General features: G+C 39.0%; 1 protein-coding gene across 13 annotated transcripts in view; it reads right to left on the bottom strand.

Annotated features, from left to right (window-relative positions):
* The window catches only part of GTDC1 (glycosyltransferase like domain containing 1), a 523,084-nt gene that overhangs the window by 76,514 nt on the left and 425,676 nt on the right, over positions 1 to 20,894 (bottom strand). For 7 of the 13 annotated variants that reach the window (XM_060410058.1, XM_060410059.1, XM_060410060.1 and 4 more), the window contains 2 exons: positions 17,700 to 17,770; positions 16,906 to 16,997 (listed from right to left, as the gene is read on the bottom strand). In XM_060410058.1, the coding sequence (XP_060266041.1) occupies positions 16,906 to 16,997; positions 17,700 to 17,770 (163 nt within the window). Of the gene's footprint in view, positions 1 to 9,477; positions 11,892 to 16,905; positions 16,998 to 17,699; positions 17,771 to 20,894 lie in introns of those variants that run through there. The other 6 variants (XM_060410062.1, XM_027964988.3, XM_027964990.3 and 3 more) reach the window with 1 other exon arrangement.

The following is a 20,894-nucleotide window of genomic DNA, read 5'->3' as shown; positions in this document are numbered from 1 at the left end:
AAATAGAAGGCACTCGGTTTTCAAACATTCTTCTCAGATGTGCAAAGTTGTGTTGTGATGAATAAATAATGAATCAGATATTTCAATCCATTTTATGATTTTTGAAAGCCCTGATTATCACTGTTTACAGACACCGTTGTCTCTATGCACTTCCCAAATGTTCTTGCTCTGCCTTTCAAGGATGAGCTTGGGTTGGCCACCCTCCCCTACCTTGGTTTACTCCTAGACTGCTCTTTCTCACATTTTAAACATTTTAAATCAGCCAGCCTCTATCTTCAAGTCTATAATTTGAGGAATATTTCAAACCAGATGGGGTAAAATCTTGAGCTATGGATGCCAGTGACGGTCACCAACACTCCAGCTAAGGTTTCTTATCTTTGGTCACTGCAGTGCACCACTCTGGCCTACAATCTCTATTGGTGGGAAAGAAAGAGGAAAGTATACTACAGCCCGCTGCTGCTAAGTCCCTTCAGTCGTGTCCGACTCTGTGGGACCCCAGAGATGGCAGCCCACCAGGCTCCCCCGTCCCTGGGATTCTCCAGGCAAGTACACTGGAGTGGGTTGCCATTGCCTTCTCCAATGCATGAAAGTGAAAGTGAAGTCGCTCAGTAGTGTCGGACTCTTAGCGACCCCATGGACTGCAGCCTACCAGGCTCCTCCGTCCGTGGGATTATCCAGGCAAGAGTACTGGAGTGGGGTGCCATTGCCTTCTCCGATGCTACAGCCTAGATGGTCAGAAAAGCAAACGGCCTGCTAAAACCACAAACAAGGTGCCTTTTTCTCTGACACACATAGTCTTAAATGTGTACACACAAATAAATACCTAATGACAAATAGTGATACTAGAGGGGATGAGGTCCTTTTAAAAACAAAGACGCCTCCAAATGATATTTAACGTTTTCCCAAGTTTTTTGGAAATCAACGCGATGCTTCTAAATATTCTTCTACCCGCTGCTGCTGCTGGTAAGTCGCTTCAGTCGTGTCCGACTCTGTGCGACCCCATAGACCGCAGCCCACCAGGCTCCCCCGTCCCTGGGATTGTCCAGGCAAGAACACTGGAGTGGGTTGCCATTCTTCTACCTAAACACTGCTTAACCCCTCCCCCGCCCCGCCGCTCTCTTTGCTCCACCTAAATAACCAGTTGGTGGTCAGGAGGAGAAAGTTTGCAATCCAGAACACAGGTATGAAGTGTAAAGGAAAGCAACCTTAGGGCTGGCAGTGGGATTAAAATCACAAGTCAGAATATGTGAGAGAGTTGAAGAAGAGTGTTTTAACATTAATAGCCAGATCTTTGCCTGGAGAGTTGCAGTGCCCACCCCTACTCCCTTCTCTGTTTTTGCTTAAGTGAGAATTTTTTAAAAGGACAGAAGGAGATAAATCATTCTCTTTGCTTTCGCTTCATCTTCATGGGATTCTCTCCCTGAGATTTGAGACTGGCCGACTCAAGGCACCAGGTTCCGTAAAAATACTTAGAGAAGAGATCTGCCGGTCAGGGCTGCGCCGCCTTCCCGGTGGTGCGGAAGGGGACCGGTCACCCCGACGCGAAGCAGCAGGGCAGACCTGGGCCACCCGCCACTTGTGCGTGTGTCAGCATGTGACTGTCGGTGCGCGCGTGCCAGGGAGCGTGCCCGCGTGTGTGCGTGACAGTGTGCGCGACAGTGTGCGCGTGTCGGGCTGTGCGCGCGTCGGCGTGCGCGTGCCGGCGCGGCTCTGCCCCGGAGTCCGCGCAAGAGTGAGCGGGAGCGCGGCGGTCGCTCGGGGCTCGCTGCGTCCGGTCGCCTGGGACGCCTCCAGCGGCTTCGGGGCTCCTCTGGCTCTCGGTGCTGGGCTCAAGCGCTGCCGAGGAGACTCGGTGAGGAGTCTGCGCCCTCGACGTCCTCTGTGCCCCGTTTGCTCGCGCCCGGAGAGGTGTCGAACTACCTCCACGCGCTTTGGACGGGACCCAACGGGGCATGGAGGGCGAGCGCCGCCGCGAACCGGAGCTCGGGCACATCGGCCTGGGGGAGAAAGTGCGCGGCGAGAGCCCGGAGGCCCCGGACCCTCCCAACCCTTCTCGGTTTCGGAGGCTCCGGCACGCTGTCCTCCCGACGCTGGGCGCAGGCTCGTCGGAGGCTTGGGGCTGGCGCCCGGGCGCGCGCGTTTGGGCAGGCCAGCGCTGCCTAAGGCCGAGGCCCGCACGCCCCGCCGCCACCCCTCTGCTCACGGCCCAGTGGGGCCACGCCAGCGCCTACCCTGCGGCGCAGGGCTAGACCTGTCCGAGGACGGAAGATCTGAGAGGAGGGGAGGGAAGGAGCAAAGAAGTAGCCGGCCCCAGACAAGGAATCCTTAGTTACAGATTAAAAGGCAAGCGAAACCGTACACATTTTCCATGTGTCAGCTGACTGCCACGACAAAAGGAAATACAGAATGCTGGGTGGGGTCGGGGTGAGGGGGCGGGGATGCCTCTTCTCGTCGCCCTCGCCCCACACCTCTTTTATTAACAGGGCAAATGTAAAATAACATTAGGTAGTGGATGACTCTGGGTAGGTGGTGCCTGGGGCCGATCGCAGCTGCTCACTCCTCGTGTAGGAGGACCCTTTGCTGATGCACCCAGAGGTCCTGAGACCCTCTATATGTTAAAAAAAAGACTAGAAATACTCCGTTAGAGTACATTTGGTTTCCTAAAAACGTTTTAAAACACATTTTTAAGTTTTAATATTTGACGCTTACAGTACTGCTTATTCATTATCTTCAGCGAACTAACAGGCACGCATACGCGTGCACTTTTCGCAATTTTATAGATTGCGGTCCCCCCCCCCGCCCCGCCCCCTTCCCTTGCCTGGTATCACAGGATTAGAAATCCAGGGGCAAAGTTGAGCCCATAGAAAGCCAGGGAACATAGCTGCAAGCACCAGAGAGCACAAGGTTCTCGATGGTTCTGGACTCTGGAGGAAAAAGGAGAGATGTATGCATTGATACCTTTTCTCTTATTCATTATGATCGCAAAACAATCTCTACCATGTTTCCTGGGATGTAAGATGCCACTTCAACTCCGTGACGTCCTAAATCCTTCACTTAGGGTAGGGTGGTGTTCAGAAGCCAAATCCCACTCTGTGACCATCACACATCGCTAGTTCTGGGCCCTCAATTTTTAACACTGAAACTAAAGGGATGACCTTTGAGGATCACCCCGAGCCACCAGGCATTGCACTTTTCCGTATTTTATTCCTCTTGTTGCTGAGTCAGCTTGGGAAATAAAGGTATTTGGGTCTGTTTATTAGTAATCTGTTTACTGAGAAAAACGATGCAGCAGGTTGGAGGTAGTAAGACCACCTTGCTTAGTCATTTTACCAGCCTTCCTCTTTGCAGGTATTCTCCTGTCTTTTATTTGTAATTTTTCCACCAGTGCCATTTTCCTTACAGTATATAAAAAAAAAAAAAAAGTGTTTTCATGTGATTCCAGTTAAATTGATTTGCCCACACCCCAAATAATGCTATTTGCATTCAAGATTAATAGCTGCATATCAGTAATTCTTAAATACCTCCCGATCCATATTTTCACTTTAAATGATTCCAACGTTATTGGCCAGACAAATGCCTGAACCAGTAAGTTCGTGGACTGGTTGCCAGCCAAATGACAGAGGCATTCCACTCAGGGAATGCGATTAAATTTCTGCTCTCCTCGCTTCCACTGTAGAAGGTAGAGAGCCTTCCTTCCTTATTTGCCACTTTTCCCAGAAGTGGTAGTAGATGAGCAGATTAATAAATTGCTGTAAATCACACTCGGTTCCAAGCCTCCCCCACCCTTTTGATACATATTTAGGAAAATCTTTAAAATCTCCTCTGAAGCATCCAGTCTTGATTTAGCCACATGCACTCCACATTTTGACTTTCTCTTTCAGTAAAATAAAAAAGGTGAAAGAGCAAATTAGGAGTTTTTCTTTCCTTACAGTTTTCCTGTGTTTGAGAGGATCACCCTGCTGTCGTTTTAGGCCAGTTTTGTTAGTTCGTATTTTTACCACACACCAAAGAATAGCATAGGATCAGGTTTATATTAATAAATGATGTTCATGACTAGGTTTCTAAATGCCAGAGTTATGATTTATTATTTTTAATGGGTGGAGAAAGGAGAGCAGCAATAAAACCAGCCCCTAAGTCATTCAAAATCCTTGGCTTCACACATCTATGTGGGGTTTTTTTTTTTCCTTTTAAATTTTGTCTAAATTTCCTGTAAGTTCTACTATTATGGACTATTTTTTTTTCCATTTACCTGTGTCCATAGCTTCAAACACTATGTTTATCACAGTCAAATTTATGAAAAGCATTATGTTCCCCTTTTCTACTTTCTAAGTGTTTATAAAAGTCTCTATTTATCCCCATCCCACTAAGAATTTCACAATAAAATCCTGTACCAAATTAAAATCTGCATCTTCAGACACCCCAGGAAGAAGGCATTAATCCACTTAGTCAAATATCCAGACCTCCCCTCTCCATTGCAGCTCTTCTTAATGTAACATTTAGTAATTGCAGCTGGCTCCTTATCCTTGCCTCCCTCCCTTTCATTCTGAATCATATTGGCCTTGTTTAACCTTCATTTCCTTTCCTACCCCCCACATTTGTCCACGTACTTTTTCTTTGACCATGTTTGTCTCTTTCTTTTTGCCTGGATTGAAGGCAATAAATAGAGCTTTCTAAGACCTTAATACTTTCTGTTAAAATCCCATTCTTCCTCCCTATTCCACTATTAATGCTTTGTACAATTTTTATGCATCCTTTGGTTGTGAAGTTACTGCTCTATATTTTTCTGATTGATCATTAAGTTATGCTGGCTTTTGAGAACTGCCTCCATAATCCTGAAGCAAAGGCTTTTTACTTGGCATGCTCTTTGCCTTTGGAATGCCTTTCCTGGCAAGGACAGGCATTTTGGTTTGACTATGATTCTTAAGTTACAATTCAAGTCTAATTTGTTCAGTTAGGTTTCTACTCGAAGCAGCTCTGTTTCTCACTGTTAAGTGCTCCATGAGGCTGCTTAGTTAAAGTGTGTGCTGTAAGCTCAAGATGTAATACACTTATATTGTACTTGATTATCAGTTTTCAAAGACAGCTGCATGCTTTGATATCTGTGTAAGGAAATATCAGAAGATAATATACCATTGGTATTTATTACTCTATAATTAAGGATGTGTCAGTGTTTCCCTTTAAAAAATGCTATTTTCAGAAATTCATATCTCAGGCATAAATTTCCCTATGAATTACAGTCTAATACTGTATTAGAAGTATCTTCTTTTAAAATTATTCCTCCTCTTCCTTTTCTTTCTGGGGAAGTAAGTTTCAGGATGTAATTTCTGGGTTATCTATTGGGGATGAGACGAAGCAGGCCCTTGCTGCACAATTAAAGGTGCTTCTGCACTGATGCCACCGGCCGCCTTTTGGATAAAGGGCCAGCCTATCTGTTTGATAGGTGGCATCTACTTGGATGATGTGAAAGGCAAAAAAACTCAGCTGTTCAGAAACATCACAGGTACCAGAAGTCAGAGAGTTTAGGACCAGAAGTCAATTTTTTTTTGCATTCCTCTCCTTATGGTTGCTTGGACTACAAGTATAGCCAGGCCAGGCAGGAGGAACATGAAATAAATCTATAGCCAAGTACTAGCAACTTGTCTGTGTTTTTTTCTGATAGTAAGAGCAGGAGGGAAGGAGGAAAAGATGGACAGATAGATATATTCCCTTTCACCTCCTTTAAGGGATGGTCTGCAGAAGGAAACCGCAGCCCACTCCAGTATTCTGGCCTGGGAAATCCCACGGACAGTGGAACCTGGAGGGCTACAGTCCATGGAGTTGCAAGTGTCAGACATGACTTAGCGACTAAACCACCACCAAACCACTATACCACTTGACCAAATGAGTTGAACACAATCTCCTGAAAGAGACTGAAGTCTAGACCTGTGTCTACATGGGACCCAAAGCAACTCAGCCAGGACTCAGCCCTCAGTTTCCTCCCATCTAAAACGGGGAGGTTACAAACATAAATGTTTCACCAGGAGGGCCAGGGAAGTTACATGATGTGTAAGTCCTACAGAGTGTTAAGACCACAGGGAGTGGTAAGGGCCTGGGATGGGATGTAGCGATCCAATGCTTCCCTGCTGCTGCTGCTGCTGCTACTAAGTCGCTTCAGTCGTGTCCGACTCTGTGCGACCCCACAGACGGCAGCCCACTAGGCTCCCCCATCCCTGGGATTCTCCAGGCAAGAACACTGGAGTGGGTTGCCATTTCCTTCTCCAATGCATGAAAGTGAAAAGTGAAAGTGAAGTCGCTCAGTCGTGTCTGACCCCTAGCGACCCCATGGACTGGAGCCTACCAGGCTCCTACGGTCCATGGGATTTTCCAGGCAAGAGTACTGGAGTGGGTTACCATTGCCTTCTCTGCAATGCTTCCCTACAGATATCATAATAGTCATAATAAAAATATTTAAAATGTGAGCAAAACTACAAGGTCTCTCATGCCCCTTTTTTTACCAACTACGTGTGTGGGCCACTTCCTGCTGCCCTTTGCCTGGTGAGGGGAGAAATAATAGGGAAACAGAGGTCCCAGTGAGTCATCAACACTGAACTTGGTGCTTCCTGAAAGGCAATTTGGGTGACAACAACACTGTTCTGTGCACAGAGAGCCTTAGACAAAGACACAAAACATCTTTCCGTTTCTATAAGGCAGTCTGGCTCCTACATAAGCCTTAATATGATGCCTTAATTTTCTCACTTGAGAAATGGTGATGGAAACATTACATTTTCAGATATAAAGGACTTCAAATTCCTTGAGAAGAGTGTTACATAAGTATTTCCAGTACAAATCCCATCTTCCAGCATTCCATCTAGGGTCTGCTATTTAAATGCAGTAACTAATATGACAGTACACATGTTAGATTATCTTCTGTGTGCCTGCATGCCAAGTCGGTTCATTCATGTCCAACTTCTGCGACCCTATGGGTTGTAGCCTGCCAGGCTCCTCTAGCCATGGGATTCTCCAGGCAAGAATACTGGAGTGGGATGCCATGCCCTCCTCCAGGGAATCTTCTCGACCCAGGGATCAACCTGCATCTCTTCTGACTCCTGCATTGCAGGTGGATTCTTTACCGCTGAGCCACCAGGGGAAGTACCAGATTATCTCTTAGGAAACATCAGTTCTTTGTATCTGTTTATGGGAGCCATGAAGAACCTGTCCTGGGGTTGAAAGTCATTACCACAGAGATATGGGAGAGAAAAAGGAATCACTAATGTCGTGCTAGGTGCTGGGAGGACCCCAGAAGGCACTGACCCCCAAATTCCAAATTAGGAAAATGGGCCAGAGGATGTGGGGATTCTGAAGTCATACGTAACTCACATGCAGCTAGGGCATCCCAAAGATACTTGGAGGATTCCTTTTCATGGCATGACGACAATGAAAGCCTTTGTCTTAAAGAGGAAAGGGAACAGGTAACAGTGCAGGAAGTGGGCAGAGCGGTTAGCAGCTCAGACAGCTCTGTGCCCTACCACAAAGCTCTGAATTTTTCAAGATAAAAAAGACCAGCTCATATAATAACTTCCTCCATCTTCCTCTCTTGACTCTTCAAAAAGGAGTTTCTGGAGCCCTAGTTTTCCATTTTCTACTTGTAACGCCACACACGTTAGTCAGAAACGGTGATCATTAGCTCCAGGAAAAAGGAACCCACAGTCAAGTTCAACTTCCTTCGTAGTATGGGTTGTTTCGGGGTCAAAGTTAAGTGCTTGGCTCCCAGTAAGCCAAGGAAAGTCTTCTCATGCAAAACTGGTGGTGAGGGCAGTTTCTTTCACTGTTTAAAGGAAAATGGTTTTTCTGACTCCATCCATCAACTGAGAAACGTTAAGAATGGCGTGGCAGCAGAGTATTATAGCTCCTATATTACACAAGGTAACCAAAATATCTACAGCTCCTATCAAAATGTAGATCCAATAACAACATTTAAGACATACAAAAAGTCATAAAGGGTAGAAATAAGACTTTGTGCACTAATACCCAGGTTAAGAAATAGACCATTTCTTAAGGTACTATACTTTCCCAGTTATGTGTCTAATTTTCCTACCATCACTCCTCTGACTTAACCATGATTGTAAATTTGGTGCTAATTCCCAAGTTTTCTGTTATACTTTAAGCAGACAGGTACATATCTTTGAGCATCCTGTAGAATTGTTTACATAGTTTAAAAACTTTCCCAATTACATTTTAATGAATAATTGTGAGGGGAGGGCACATTATAGCAGCACTAGTCATTGTACATCTCAATTCACATTTTAAAATGAAACTTGTTTTCCAGTTTTCCACAGAAACAGAAAGGCACTTAGGGTAACACCTGTCAGTAGTCAATAGAAGAATAAAACTCATAGAAGATGTCAACATTAAAAGACAGCATGGACTCTCATTTGAAATCTGATTCTCTCATCTGCAGAAAGTATCTTGAGACTGAAATGAAAAATTTTTTTGTGGCTCATAATATTTCTGGGTAGCAGATGCTTTCTCAAAAACAGATTTTACTTTTAAAAATATCAAATATAATTAACACCTTCAACAGAAAACGAAATCTTTGCTTCCAGATGCATTTCAAGGTGTTGAAGTGAATTTGTCCAGCCCTCTATGGCTGAGTTTTCACTGACTTACTGATTGTGCTGCCATCTTTATGTGGCAAGTTTGAAGAACTGAGAGCTGGAGCAGGACATTTAAACTTAACCATATCTGAAGGATGCTTGTTAAACCAGGTGCATTTGGGGAAAGGTCTTTTGATCTGTTCCCAATTAACCTGGTATAAATAAGTATATTAAGAACTAGGTGCTCTTCTGTTTATTACAGAAACACCTTACCAGAAACACAGTTTAGGTAAATTCAGGACAAGCATCCTGAACACTGTGTCAGGGTTGATAATGGGCAGACTTTTAAAGACATTTAAGATTAAAATTGGTTTAATGATTAATCTAAAAGAGAATAAAATGAACAGAATTGAATGTCTAAAAAAAAAAACCCCAAATTTTCAACATCTATACTCAAAATAAGAAATAATGGGACTGTCTGCTCTCTTTAGTGAAAGTGAAGAAAGCAGGGGGCTTCCCAGGTGGCGCCAGTGGTAAAGAACTCAGCAGCCAGTGCAGGGGACTTGAGAGAGGAGTGTTCAGTCCCTGCTGGGGTCAGGGAAGACCCCCTGGAGGAGGACAAGACAACCCACTCCAGTATTCCTGTCCAGAGAATCTCATGGACAGAGGAGCCTAGAGGGCCACAGTTCATAGGGTTGCAGAGAGTTAGACAAGATTGAAGTGACTTAGCACAGCCCAGCACAAGGAAATCAGGAAGTAAAGAGTCAGCTTGTACTGTCGATTTTCCTCAACAAAATATGGGTTAACTGAATAACCCTCCATGCCACCATATCATGGCTGTTGAGCCATATGCGCACACACACACACACACACACACAGTTAGCTTTTCAAATGTTACAAATTCTACATTTACAAGACTTTTTATTGCTTATTTGCACTAATACCAAATCCAACAGTACAGTTCTAAGAAGTGACCACTTTATTGCAAATTTTTATTCCAGAAATAATGCTGGCACAGCTAAAGCCAAAATTTGATTTGAGTTTATGGGTATAGAAAAACATCTTTGTACACAGGTAACCTGCAATATTGTGTTTGCCAAAATCAGGCAAATATTTAAGTGTTTCAGATGCACTATCTGAATGGTAATTAATGTTGTTTTCCCGTAAATTAAAAAAAAAGTATATACGGATAGTTATGCATATGATACATGATTCACTATGAAATATGAGCTCATCATTTTCAGAATAGTAGGACATAATGAAATAAGCACTGTTTCTTGGCTGTGAGAGTATAATATTGTTTTGAGAGACGTCATCTGTAACATGGCACCTTTCTAACTGAAGCATCCCTTTAGATGGTAAACCCTGCTCAGGAGAAGAGTCTAAAAAGCTCTTAGGCCCTTTTATATTAGCTTTTGCACTCAAAAGGAACATAACCGATAGATTCCAAGTTTCACAGTCTCAGACCAGAAGGGACTTCTCAAATAATTCCTGAGCCCTTTGTTTTATGGGCTAATTTGTCCAGTGCCTTCTCAGAATGGGAGGAGGACTCAGATCCAGTGCTGTGATGTCCATCATACATAGGGCTTTCATGCTGGTCAGGGAGGACTCTGTGCAGAAGTAGAACCTGTTGTTTCTGCTTCTTACTCTCCCTGCTTTTAAATTCCTTGGCCTCCTGGGCCCTGAACTGCTGCTTTTTCTGATCTGCAAGACTGCCTCTATCTAGAGGGCTCTACCTTGATCTATTTCCTGTTTACACTTGTGCTACCTGTCAAATGGGTCCTACCAGACTTTTGAACCAGTGCCCTCTCTGTCTCAGATGCCTGCTAGACAACTCAGTCCTTCTAAAAACCAAAGAGCCAGGCTTGGCCCTTGTCTGCCCCCTTCCCCCTGGCTGCTCCTCACTTTGCAGCTTACAGAAGTTATTCATTTCAAAAGCTAGGAGAGTTACAATTTACCTGTCAGTAAACAGAAGATGGTTTATCAACAGACTTTACCTTAATGACTACAAATGTTTACCTCCTGCTTTCCAGAATGCAAAGAAAATCTTGGAAATGTCATAATATCTCACAAACATTTGCAAAACAGATCCTTGTTCATTGGGAAAAGAAACAATTGTATTCGTTGTCTCTGACACAAGGAAAGTGTTCAGAGAGAAACATACAGATAGATGTACACACTTACATGGAAATGAGTTACGTTAATTAAAAATTGCAGTGGGCACTTTATTAAAAATTTATTTTACAATCTAGCCATTCAAAATATCTTGACATTAACAAATACACCAGCTTGACTATTGGAATCATAAGTGATTTATCTTGAGAAGATTATATTTGTAGCTGGATGCAAATATTTTTGACAAATATTTATATCAAAATTACTGGTTTTGTAAGAAGTATTTTTATTTCTCGAAAAAAATTAAAACAAGTATCTCTGTGTTCATTTTACGGGCGAGATGGCCCTACTTAGTGTATTTTCCATGTTTGTCTGAATTACAGCTGTTTATCTTGCAACTTTCTTTAAGATAAATTAAATGCAAATGTAACTCTGTGAATCATGGGAATACCTGCCAGACTTCTTATTAATACCTTCACTTAAAACCTCGGTGCCAGGGAGTCATTAATTTGCTAAAAGAAAAGTGCTAAAGCAGCTCTTTGCCCACAAACAATTCCGAGATGGCTGCCCAATTAGTCAGTAGCATTCTGATCCTCCGTTCAGGCCCTGTGGCCCTCTGAGGACACAAGAAGGCTCCGATGATAACCTGGCAACCTAGGTAGAAACCCAGCCAAGTGAGAGCGTTTGAAGCTGCAGTTTGGCTGCCATCGTGTCGGCGAAATGAAAGAATTCAGGCACCATGTCATCCAGTACAAAGGATAAAAACGGATTCAACCGGAAATTCAATGTGGCACCACATATGGGATACATGAGTGCGGTTATACAACAGGCCACATATTTTTTTTGAACAGTCTCCTCCATGTGATGCCGAGGACATGTGTAACCATCATAACGTCTCTAGGAATCTGTATTTAATTTGAGTTGGGGTGGTGGCAGGGATTGGAGATCTGAAGCCGCCACAGGTTTGTGGCAGATGGCTCTGTGTCAGCTATGACAAGCAGCCAGGCTCAGCTTCCTCTGCAGATTTTCTTTTCTCTCTGATCAGGTAAATATGGGCACACTCTGGAAAGTTCTACAGATTCTGCCTTAGGCTGCAAGTTTGTGACTTAGCCCCATCTGTCACAAATCTTCCCTAGGTTCTGCTGTAAGCAGAGACCTGAATTTACCATGTAGGGCTGCCCAAGAAAAAGGAGCCATTTCACCCTGTAAGGGGGAGGGAGAGAAGAGAAAGCAATGAAGAAGCATTAACGACCGAAAGACTAAAGCATGCTGAAAATTCATATTGCAAATTTGCATAACTTACGTCAATTAGATTTCAAAAAGCCACCAAGTAAATGGTTCTCAAGTTTCATCACCTCAGGAAATCCCAGTTTCTGATTGGCTTAAAGTGTAACTATATTTTCAACCATTGTGGAAAGCTGCCCCCCCAACCCCGCCTTATTATTATTATTATTTTTTTTGCAAATGGGTATATTCTACTGCACACAAATTTCCTGGTTTATGTTATGGATGACAGCTATTAGAAGTTTATCATCCAACTTTTAACTTTTCTAAACATAAGATAGACAACACTCTTAATACATGTTTTTTGTGAATGTGAATTTTACTTTTAAGTGGTGAAGGCACAAGAGAAATGCCATTACTATTACGTGGAATTTATAAAGCACTTCAAGTTTACAAACGGGTTTATATTCATTATTTCATTATAGCAGAACCTCAGGGGGAAAATGCTATTAAGAATTAAGAAAAAAAGAATTCTTCCAAGTTTATAGATGAATCATATAGAGGCCAAGAAGTTCACCTAGAGCCAGGCTACAAATTAGTAGCAGAGAAAGAGAAGCAGCCAAAACCTCTAACTGATCTTAATCACCCTGAGTATATCTATTGTGCTAAAGATTTTTTGCTTGCATTTTACTTAGACAAATCAAAGGAAAACCAAGCCAAACAAAATCAAGGAAAGAAGTTAAGAAAGAGAGGGAAGAGTAACGGGGAGGGAGGGAGAGAGACTGAGACGGATCATTTGCCTTAGATTGTGCTGGTGCAATTGAGAGGTTTTTGAAGTTCTAAAAATGCCATGAGCTTTTAAGTTTTCATTTTTTAAGGAAAAAGTAATGACTTTGGAGGCGTGTTAATACTAGTGAGCACCACCTTATTCACATCTAGAGTATAAGCTCAAATTAAAAGGGGACTATAAAGTGACCAGTCTCTTGAAGGAAACTTAAAGTGGCTTGGCTGTGGTTCGGGGAGATATAACCTGATATAATTAAGACAACCGCAAATGGCTTTTCTGGGCTCTGAATCTGAACTGTAAGCTTAATCACTCTTTGGAATCACTTTTAGGCAGAAATCTGAAAATTATCCTCTCCTCCAAATAACAGCAGGTTATAAAGGTTTCTGGAATGTGAAAGGACTTGAAGAGGGGAACAAAATAAAAATCAGCTGCTATCATCTGAAAAAACTTAAACTACAGTTTACCCTTGTAAAGCAAAGGAAGGATGGCATCTCTCTTTTAAACACAGAATATCACTCAATTTATAAATAAAAATAAATGAAAAATAGGGTGGGAATGAAAACCTACTGTTAGTCCTGGCAGTATATATTTTTTACAACTGCCCCATTTGTACTTTTGTGCTATTTTCAATACTGGTAACAAGGGGGTGAACAGAAATTTTCCTCTAAAGCATTTTAAAATCTAATGATCAAAGGCTCTCTAAAAGCATAAAGTACTGATCTCAAGTAATTGTTGGGAATTTTCAGTAAGTAAATTCCCATTGTCAAAATGAGACCCCCCCAAAATATAACTTCCTGGTATGAGACTTACTTGGGTTGTAAAAGGAAGCCCTATGTTACTGTTAGAAGTTAATCCTTGGTTGATTACTTTATGATTATTTCTAGAATCTTGTGTTCAAGAGTCATAAAAGAGCTCCCTATTACAGATGAAGTGAAACCTACTTTATCTCTGTGGCAAGTGTGTGGCTGCTGGGTGTAACCTACTTAGAAAGGGACGTGTCCTGTAAGTACAAGAAACGTGCAGTCCAATGGCTGAGCCTAGTGGCAAACTTTTTAAGAAATGGCTTTAGCTTTTAAAAAATTCAGAACAGGGTTTTAAGTTTTAAAAATAATTAAGAAATGTGATTTCTGCATGCATTTCTCTAAATATCTTAAGTAAAATGTCTGTGTGAGAGAGGAGGGGAGCATACTTGCTTGCACATGAGGAATTTAAACATTTCAAGTCTGAAACCATTTCAGGTGAGAAGTCATGGGCATGAAGTTTTGTAGCAGAAAGAGTCACTTTAAGAAAAAAAAGGTATCAAATTCTGTTTCTGCTTTTCAGTTACTAGCATTCTGTTTCAAATCCTGCTTCAAGTTATAGCCCCCAAACTCTCACTCATATTGAAAGTATAATGTCTCATGTGAGAAAAAAGCCAAGTGTTAGTAGCCTTATTCTAGTCATTAAATTTCTAAGTGTGAATCCATATGAAAAATCTTATCCTAAAGTGAACTCTACATGAGAAGTAGTTGAGATGATTTTAAAATGTAAACTTTTAACAACAACAAAAAAAGAGTAAGGTGTAAAAATGTAAAAGGAGCAAATTAAAGAATTCAGTGACTTTCTATCCTTTTAGATCTTAGAAGCATATGTTTTTAAAAGCAAAACAGCACTGTCCAATGGAATAAATTTAAAAAGAAAACCTCAATACTCTCTGTATAATATACACAAAAGTCTCTTCCATTGCGTAAGAAAAGTACAAAGCTGCCTTGGGGAAAATAATTCTCTGATATTTAGTGAGGGCAAATGTTACCTGAAATGTGAATATTTATAAAACATAAGGCAAAAAAAAAATAGTGTAATGTATTAAATCTTAATGATAAAGTTATAACTGGCATTCCTTTTCTGTTTTAGCTCTAAATCTTATTACAACCACCCAACTAGATCTGTGGTCCTTGTGATTTTTATCAGTTTGTCCTGGGAACTGCATTGTAAAGCTCTTGATTATTTCTAATTCCTGGGCTATCTTATTCATTTTTGAGTTTAATTTTTGGATACATGTCATCAAGATCTATGAATGAGGATATATATCAATGTGTATAATAGATTCATAACAAACAAAATCCATGTTAAAAAGTACATAAAATGAATAATATATATAAATTCTTATACATGCTTATGCATAAAACACTAATTTCTTAAACTGACTTGGACCATGTTAGGATGCATGGACTAGTAATATATGTAAACCATAGTAACATCAACACACATTTAAGGTATTTCCTATTTTTTAAGCTATAGGAAGAACAATTTGGTATATTAATAGCATACCACTAAGTTGACATTGCTTCAGAGTTTTTCCAGAAGCTCTTGGAAGAAGAAATATGTTATGGCAATAGCCATATTAAAATATTTCAGTTGGAGATGTGTTTTTTATTGTAACTCTAAGCAACCTGTTGCAGTAGCTTCTGAAATGGTTAAAGATTTGCAGATCCAAAATAACAGGGATGATAATGCCTACCTGGAAGCAAAATTAAAAATGGAAAACTCTGATGGTGGAAATACAGTTTAAAATGCTTCACCATTCTCACCATGAGATAAAAACATTTTTTCTCTCGGTTTTTTTTTTTTTGGTACCTCTGTGAGATGATGGGTGATAACTAAAACTTGTGGTGGTAATCATTAATCATTTCAAAACATATGTCCATCACTATTCTGCACACCTCACACTTACACAGTGTAGTAAGTCAATTATATCTCAATAAAACTGAAAAAAAATTGCCTAAAAATTCACCAGAAGGGAAAAATAAATCAATAATCCGATGATAAACTCACTAAAAAGTAGCTTTGTGTCATATGCAGAAGATGAACCTATTTGTATTAATACATACTATTCTATTTCTTCAATTTCATAAGCTGTATATTTTGACAGTCTGTTATGTGGGAAACTACTAAATTAACATTTTACCCAAACAAGACCATGACTGAACTTTCAAAATGAGGAAATCTGGATGTAAACCTTGGAAGACTGTTTTCTTTTTGAAGCTTCCTACGAATACGATACAATCGTATTGACTGAAGGAGTAATACTGAAGCCTGGAATTGTTCAGTCAGCATTTTAAACTATTATGAGCTACCTTCTGAACCATTGCCAAGTTAATAGACAATGAAAGATAATGAGCTTGAAATTGGGTGTTAAATTGCATTTTTGGTTCTCTCCCTTTTTCTTGAAGTTTAACTGTTTCCTGCAGAAACAAAGTCATGTTTTGATGTATCACTATGTAAATATGTATGTATCTGAGGCCATGATAAGGGAAAGGAGAGGAAAAAAGGCAGCGGGCTGTATTTCATGTAGAAAGGATATATATTAACATAGGAAAATTAAAATATGCTGGATTAGAAAACTGCTAGATTGTAAAGTATACTGAATTTATGTAAAATGAAGATGCTACATTCAAAGAATATAAAAAGGTATATTACTCATGGCCTAGAGCCACCTTCACAACTCGTAAAGCAGATTTATCCCAGTTCAATTACTTGGACTTTTAGGAGAGTCTCTCTGTTGTTATTCCAACAATGTAAAATTCTTGATTCAAACAAGGGGGAAGAAAAATAACGAATGAAGGGACTGAATGATGATGCTATTTAAACTCTTTTCCTTTTGCCTCTGTCATTCAGAGAGGAGACTGACAGTTGAATTCTAAACTAACTGAGGGTTTTTATGTAATTTTACTAAACTAGACAAAGGAAACATTTGATTCTCAAAATCATCTTTAAAGTATTTAAAAAATGAACACCAAATTTCACGTATGTCATTCACCTGAATTTTTCAGGACTGAAGATTTCATTACGATGGGAAGAAAGGCTTATCCTCATTAGTATAATTGTAGAATCTTTCCTTTTACTTCCTTTTAAACTAATGAGTTACATTAATCCAGGTTCATTTTTATAAGCCTCTTGGGGCTAAATGTAAAGGACAGTCATCTTAGAAAACAATAAATTAAAAAAAAGCATGTACCATGCATTAAGTGCACGTATTTCATAAGACCTAGGTTAATACAACTGGCATCATCCAGTTTAATTAATCCTTGTTAGTGTAACAACTAATATCCCTCCCTAGCATGTTTCCTTTAAACATTAGTATGTTAATTAAATGTTTTTTTTTAAGATTTTTCTTTGTACTTCAATATGGTATTTATACCACATAAATCTCTTCTCAATAACTACCTTATAGAGATGTTTTCTTGTAATATCTGGTCTCTTGCAGAAATTCTGGAGCCTTTTTGAAAGCTGTTCAGGTGTAGAATACAGATATTCAGCTGCAGGAAAAACAGATACATTTTTAATGAAACAAAAACCTCAAAGCACACACCCGATATTAGTCACTTTACTAATTAAAAATGCATATTGCTCTGTGCCGCCTCGTGTTTTACATTATTTAAGCATGATTTTATAAGGTTACCTCAGCTCACAAGGATGTTTAATGCTAAATAAGACTGTGTAGTTGTGCTGTTTAGACATCTCCTTTGGGTGATTAAAATACATTATTCTAATGTAACACAATGCATATGTGATATATTTAGTGATGAGAATTTTTTCAAAGAACAAGTACGATAGCCGTATGTACTCTGTACAACAGTTGCATATTATTAACCAGTCAATTGTTGAAATAATTTGGTGTGACTTTCAGTCCTCAATTTTTCTCTGTGTATATCATTAAAAAAAATCTGTAAGCAATTGCAGCAACGCTGACCTGCTTATAAAAATCCATCATTATGGGATGTGTATGCTAACAATGAAGAATGCTATTTGAAAACTTGCTTTTTTGTTATCTTAAAAGAACAGATGGTAAATATAAGCTTACTCTAATGTATTAAAACACATAAAATTTTCCTTAACACTAACATGTTGACTTGCCAAATAAACAATTGCTCCTGCCTAAGTTTATTTTCAAACTTTCTAATTTAGCATGAATCATGTAGTAAATTTCAACACAGACAAAAGTACATTAAAGCAGCTACCTGGAAATATTTCGGGATAAACCAAATCTTTGGGACAAAGCGGGTAACACCCACAATACACAGCTTCCAACCTAAAGAAAATTTAGAAAGAGGATATAAAAATATATTAAAAAGACATTACCATTATAGCCAGAAAGTGGTTTTGTTTGCTAAGTTAACAGTATGAGCCCAGAGTTAGCTGGGATAAAAAACATGGTCGGCAGTGCAATCCTCAAAGCCAAAGTTGCTCTTTTAAAAGATTTTATTGATCATATATGAATTTCATAGAACAGAACCAACAACATATGTTTTGTTCACTGAATTAATCAAAGCGCAGTTCTGCATTTTTTTTTTTTGTTTTTAAAATACTGTTTAACACATTTTATAATCAGCAGATAAACACATGTAACAACATGGTAAAGTATGGACAGCTTTTCTTAATAATGCTGCAAAGCCCCAGAATGTTCATTTTTCAAAATGTTTAAATAAAACAGCAAATACTTAACTTTAACACTCTAGATGTAGAAATCATCGAGGCACTTTTAAAAACATCAGAAAAAAAATTTACAATCTGTTGTGATGGGTCATTTTCATTTTAAGTTAAAGCTTCAAAATAGTTTGCTATTAGGCAGGATGTAAAACTATTTCCCTATTTTACTGAAAAACTCTCATTAAGATTACCTTAATAAGTATTTTGCTTTCTGGGCTGGAAAGTCAGCTCAGTTTCCATTTTATCCAAAAGAGAATACTCTTATTATTAAACAAAGAAACAATAAAGTTTCACTCTGTGAGAGGATTTCCCTAAGGACCAACTATAGCAAGTTTTTCTTCATGTCCTAGCAGTAAGGGTTAAGTAGAAGAAAGGTATTGCTCTTCAGTGATTGTGTTAGTCCTGCATAATGGCTATTGATCTGACATATAATAAACCTTAAAGATACCACTGTAATTTCTGTTGGCTAGGAATTATGCAGTGAAATTCAAAACACTCTTTAAAATATGTTTATTTTATGAGAAACTTTGAATTGCATCCAAAATGTTGACCAAAGGCGGAATTTTATTTTGAACTGCAGATTTTTTTCAACCCAAGAATAGTTTGAAGTTATGTCAATGTTTACCTTGTTTATTTACAGTGACAAAGTACATGCAATTTAAGCTGTTTTTAAGTGGGTGATGTTTTCCCTATTTTATAACTGAAATTAGTTTAAATGAAAAGTATTTACTTTGAGCTGCAAAGTTTGGAAAAATACTGTGTTCAAAGTTCTGCTTGAGAACTGCTAGCAGTTCTAAGATAACACAGTGGAAAGGGATAGGTTCTAGTTACTAACGATTAATTTCAAAATCCAAACTAACATCTAATATTTATTTTCTTTACATACATAGGGTATGTGTAGAAATTCTTATCATAAGCACAGTATAAACTGCACTGTGACTGCATTATAAAACATTCACAAAAGTTCTGAGCACATAAACTGGGGATATTCTTTATGAACCAAAAGAAAATATGCACTTTATCTGAAGACACTCAGTTTTAAAATGCTGTGCCAATCGAAAAGCAAATACATATGAACATTCCCTTATAATTACATAAAATCAAAAGAGTGAAGTCACAGGCATTTCAGAAAGTGCACATGTTATCTGCTTTTTAATAATGGATTTGAATTAGAGTGTTCTGTTCCCCGAAAGAAAACTGCAGGCCAAGTTACATTTTGAGTCATCGTATGAGCATGTACTCTGCCATTTCCAAAAAACCGCTGCTAATTAAAATACAGTGAGAGAGGAATGACATTATTTGATTTAGGAAGAAAAAATTTTCAAACTTAGGTTCTACCTTTTGTTTGTAAATTACCTTATTCATGGCTTTATTTCCTCAATTAAAAATACAACAACTACTTTTGGGTATGATTTTGACTTCTAAAATATTACACCTTATTATACACATTATTTATATCAGGATTGTGTATTAAAATATATTAAATTTGTCACACTATTTTAAAAGAAATTTATAAAATTCCTTCTCATAAGTTTCCCATATTTTGCCATTTTGAAGAAAATATCATCTCATGGTAATAATACAATTATTCATCATTTCAATTCTTATGCACTACCAGTTAAATAATAAATAGGGTTCCAATTGATCTATTGTTAAAATGACTAGCAAATGACCTTTTTATTCCAATTAACAAATCATCTGCTAAATCTATGAATCTTAATATTCAGATCTATTCACTTCAATTCATACAATTTATCTGCAAATAGTTGTTGGGCTTTTGATTCTAAATATAATTAGCTGATAATTTTGCTTGGCTGAATTACTTTTCTGGAGGGCCTGCAAAGGCTCTCAGTCGCATTATCTAGCAATAATGAATCTGATAGGTGAAATTTTTTACTGTAATGAGGATGAGACACAGTTGTGACACCTGAGTCTACTAATAACAGAAGACTGCTAATTATCGACAGCACTTTTTTGTGTGATGCAAGGAGAAAAAAAATCCCTCATTATTAAAAAATAAAAAGTTACAATTATAAGTGACACCGGAGGAGAGTAAATAAAATGGAGTGATTAAAACATTGCTGCTTTAAGGGTGTTTTTAATTAAGTGGAAATGCTAATGTTGTCATACTTAGCAGATGGGATTAAAATTAGTTATTGTAAGTAACTCATATTTTATGTTATGGTTTCCACAGCATGTCTACAAGATCTAAGAAAGTGATACATTCCATAAGACATTTTAAAAATGAAATTCTCATACTCTTTACAACTCATAATAATGAACATCATGAATAAACTATTGAAAAAAATCCTGCCAAGGATTTTACCATAGTGACTTAACTAGCAAGGAATGTAGCCATAATGTACTGGACTGCTACAGTCTCACTGATGGTATGTCTTTTGATTTGCTGATTGTTGCATTCCCTATTTCATTCACACTCAACAAAAACAAAAGTTTGGTAGGTGGGCATGTAGCCAACATCAAATGTGGTGTCAAGAAGGTAGGGCCTGGATACAAGGAAAGATCATGACCACCCACTAAGGTGATGTTCTAAACGAAAACAGAGGATGCATCATGTAACTGCAGATAAAAACCTAATTGCACACTTTCTCCTACTTTATTTGTGTAAAATTTTCCATCTGCTACATCTAAAGATGTCTAAACTGTTAGTATCAAACCTGCATTCAGCTGCCAGCTGTGCACATTAAGGATTGCAAAACACTAAG

This window comes from Ovis aries, chromosome 2, assembly GCF_016772045.2.
Source record: "Ovis aries strain OAR_USU_Benz2616 breed Rambouillet chromosome 2, ARS-UI_Ramb_v3.0, whole genome shotgun sequence".
NCBI classification, from domain to species: domain Eukaryota; kingdom Metazoa; phylum Chordata; class Mammalia; order Artiodactyla; family Bovidae; genus Ovis; species Ovis aries.
The sequence above is the reverse complement of the archived record's forward strand: the minus strand, read 5'-3'. Positions and strand labels throughout refer to the sequence as shown.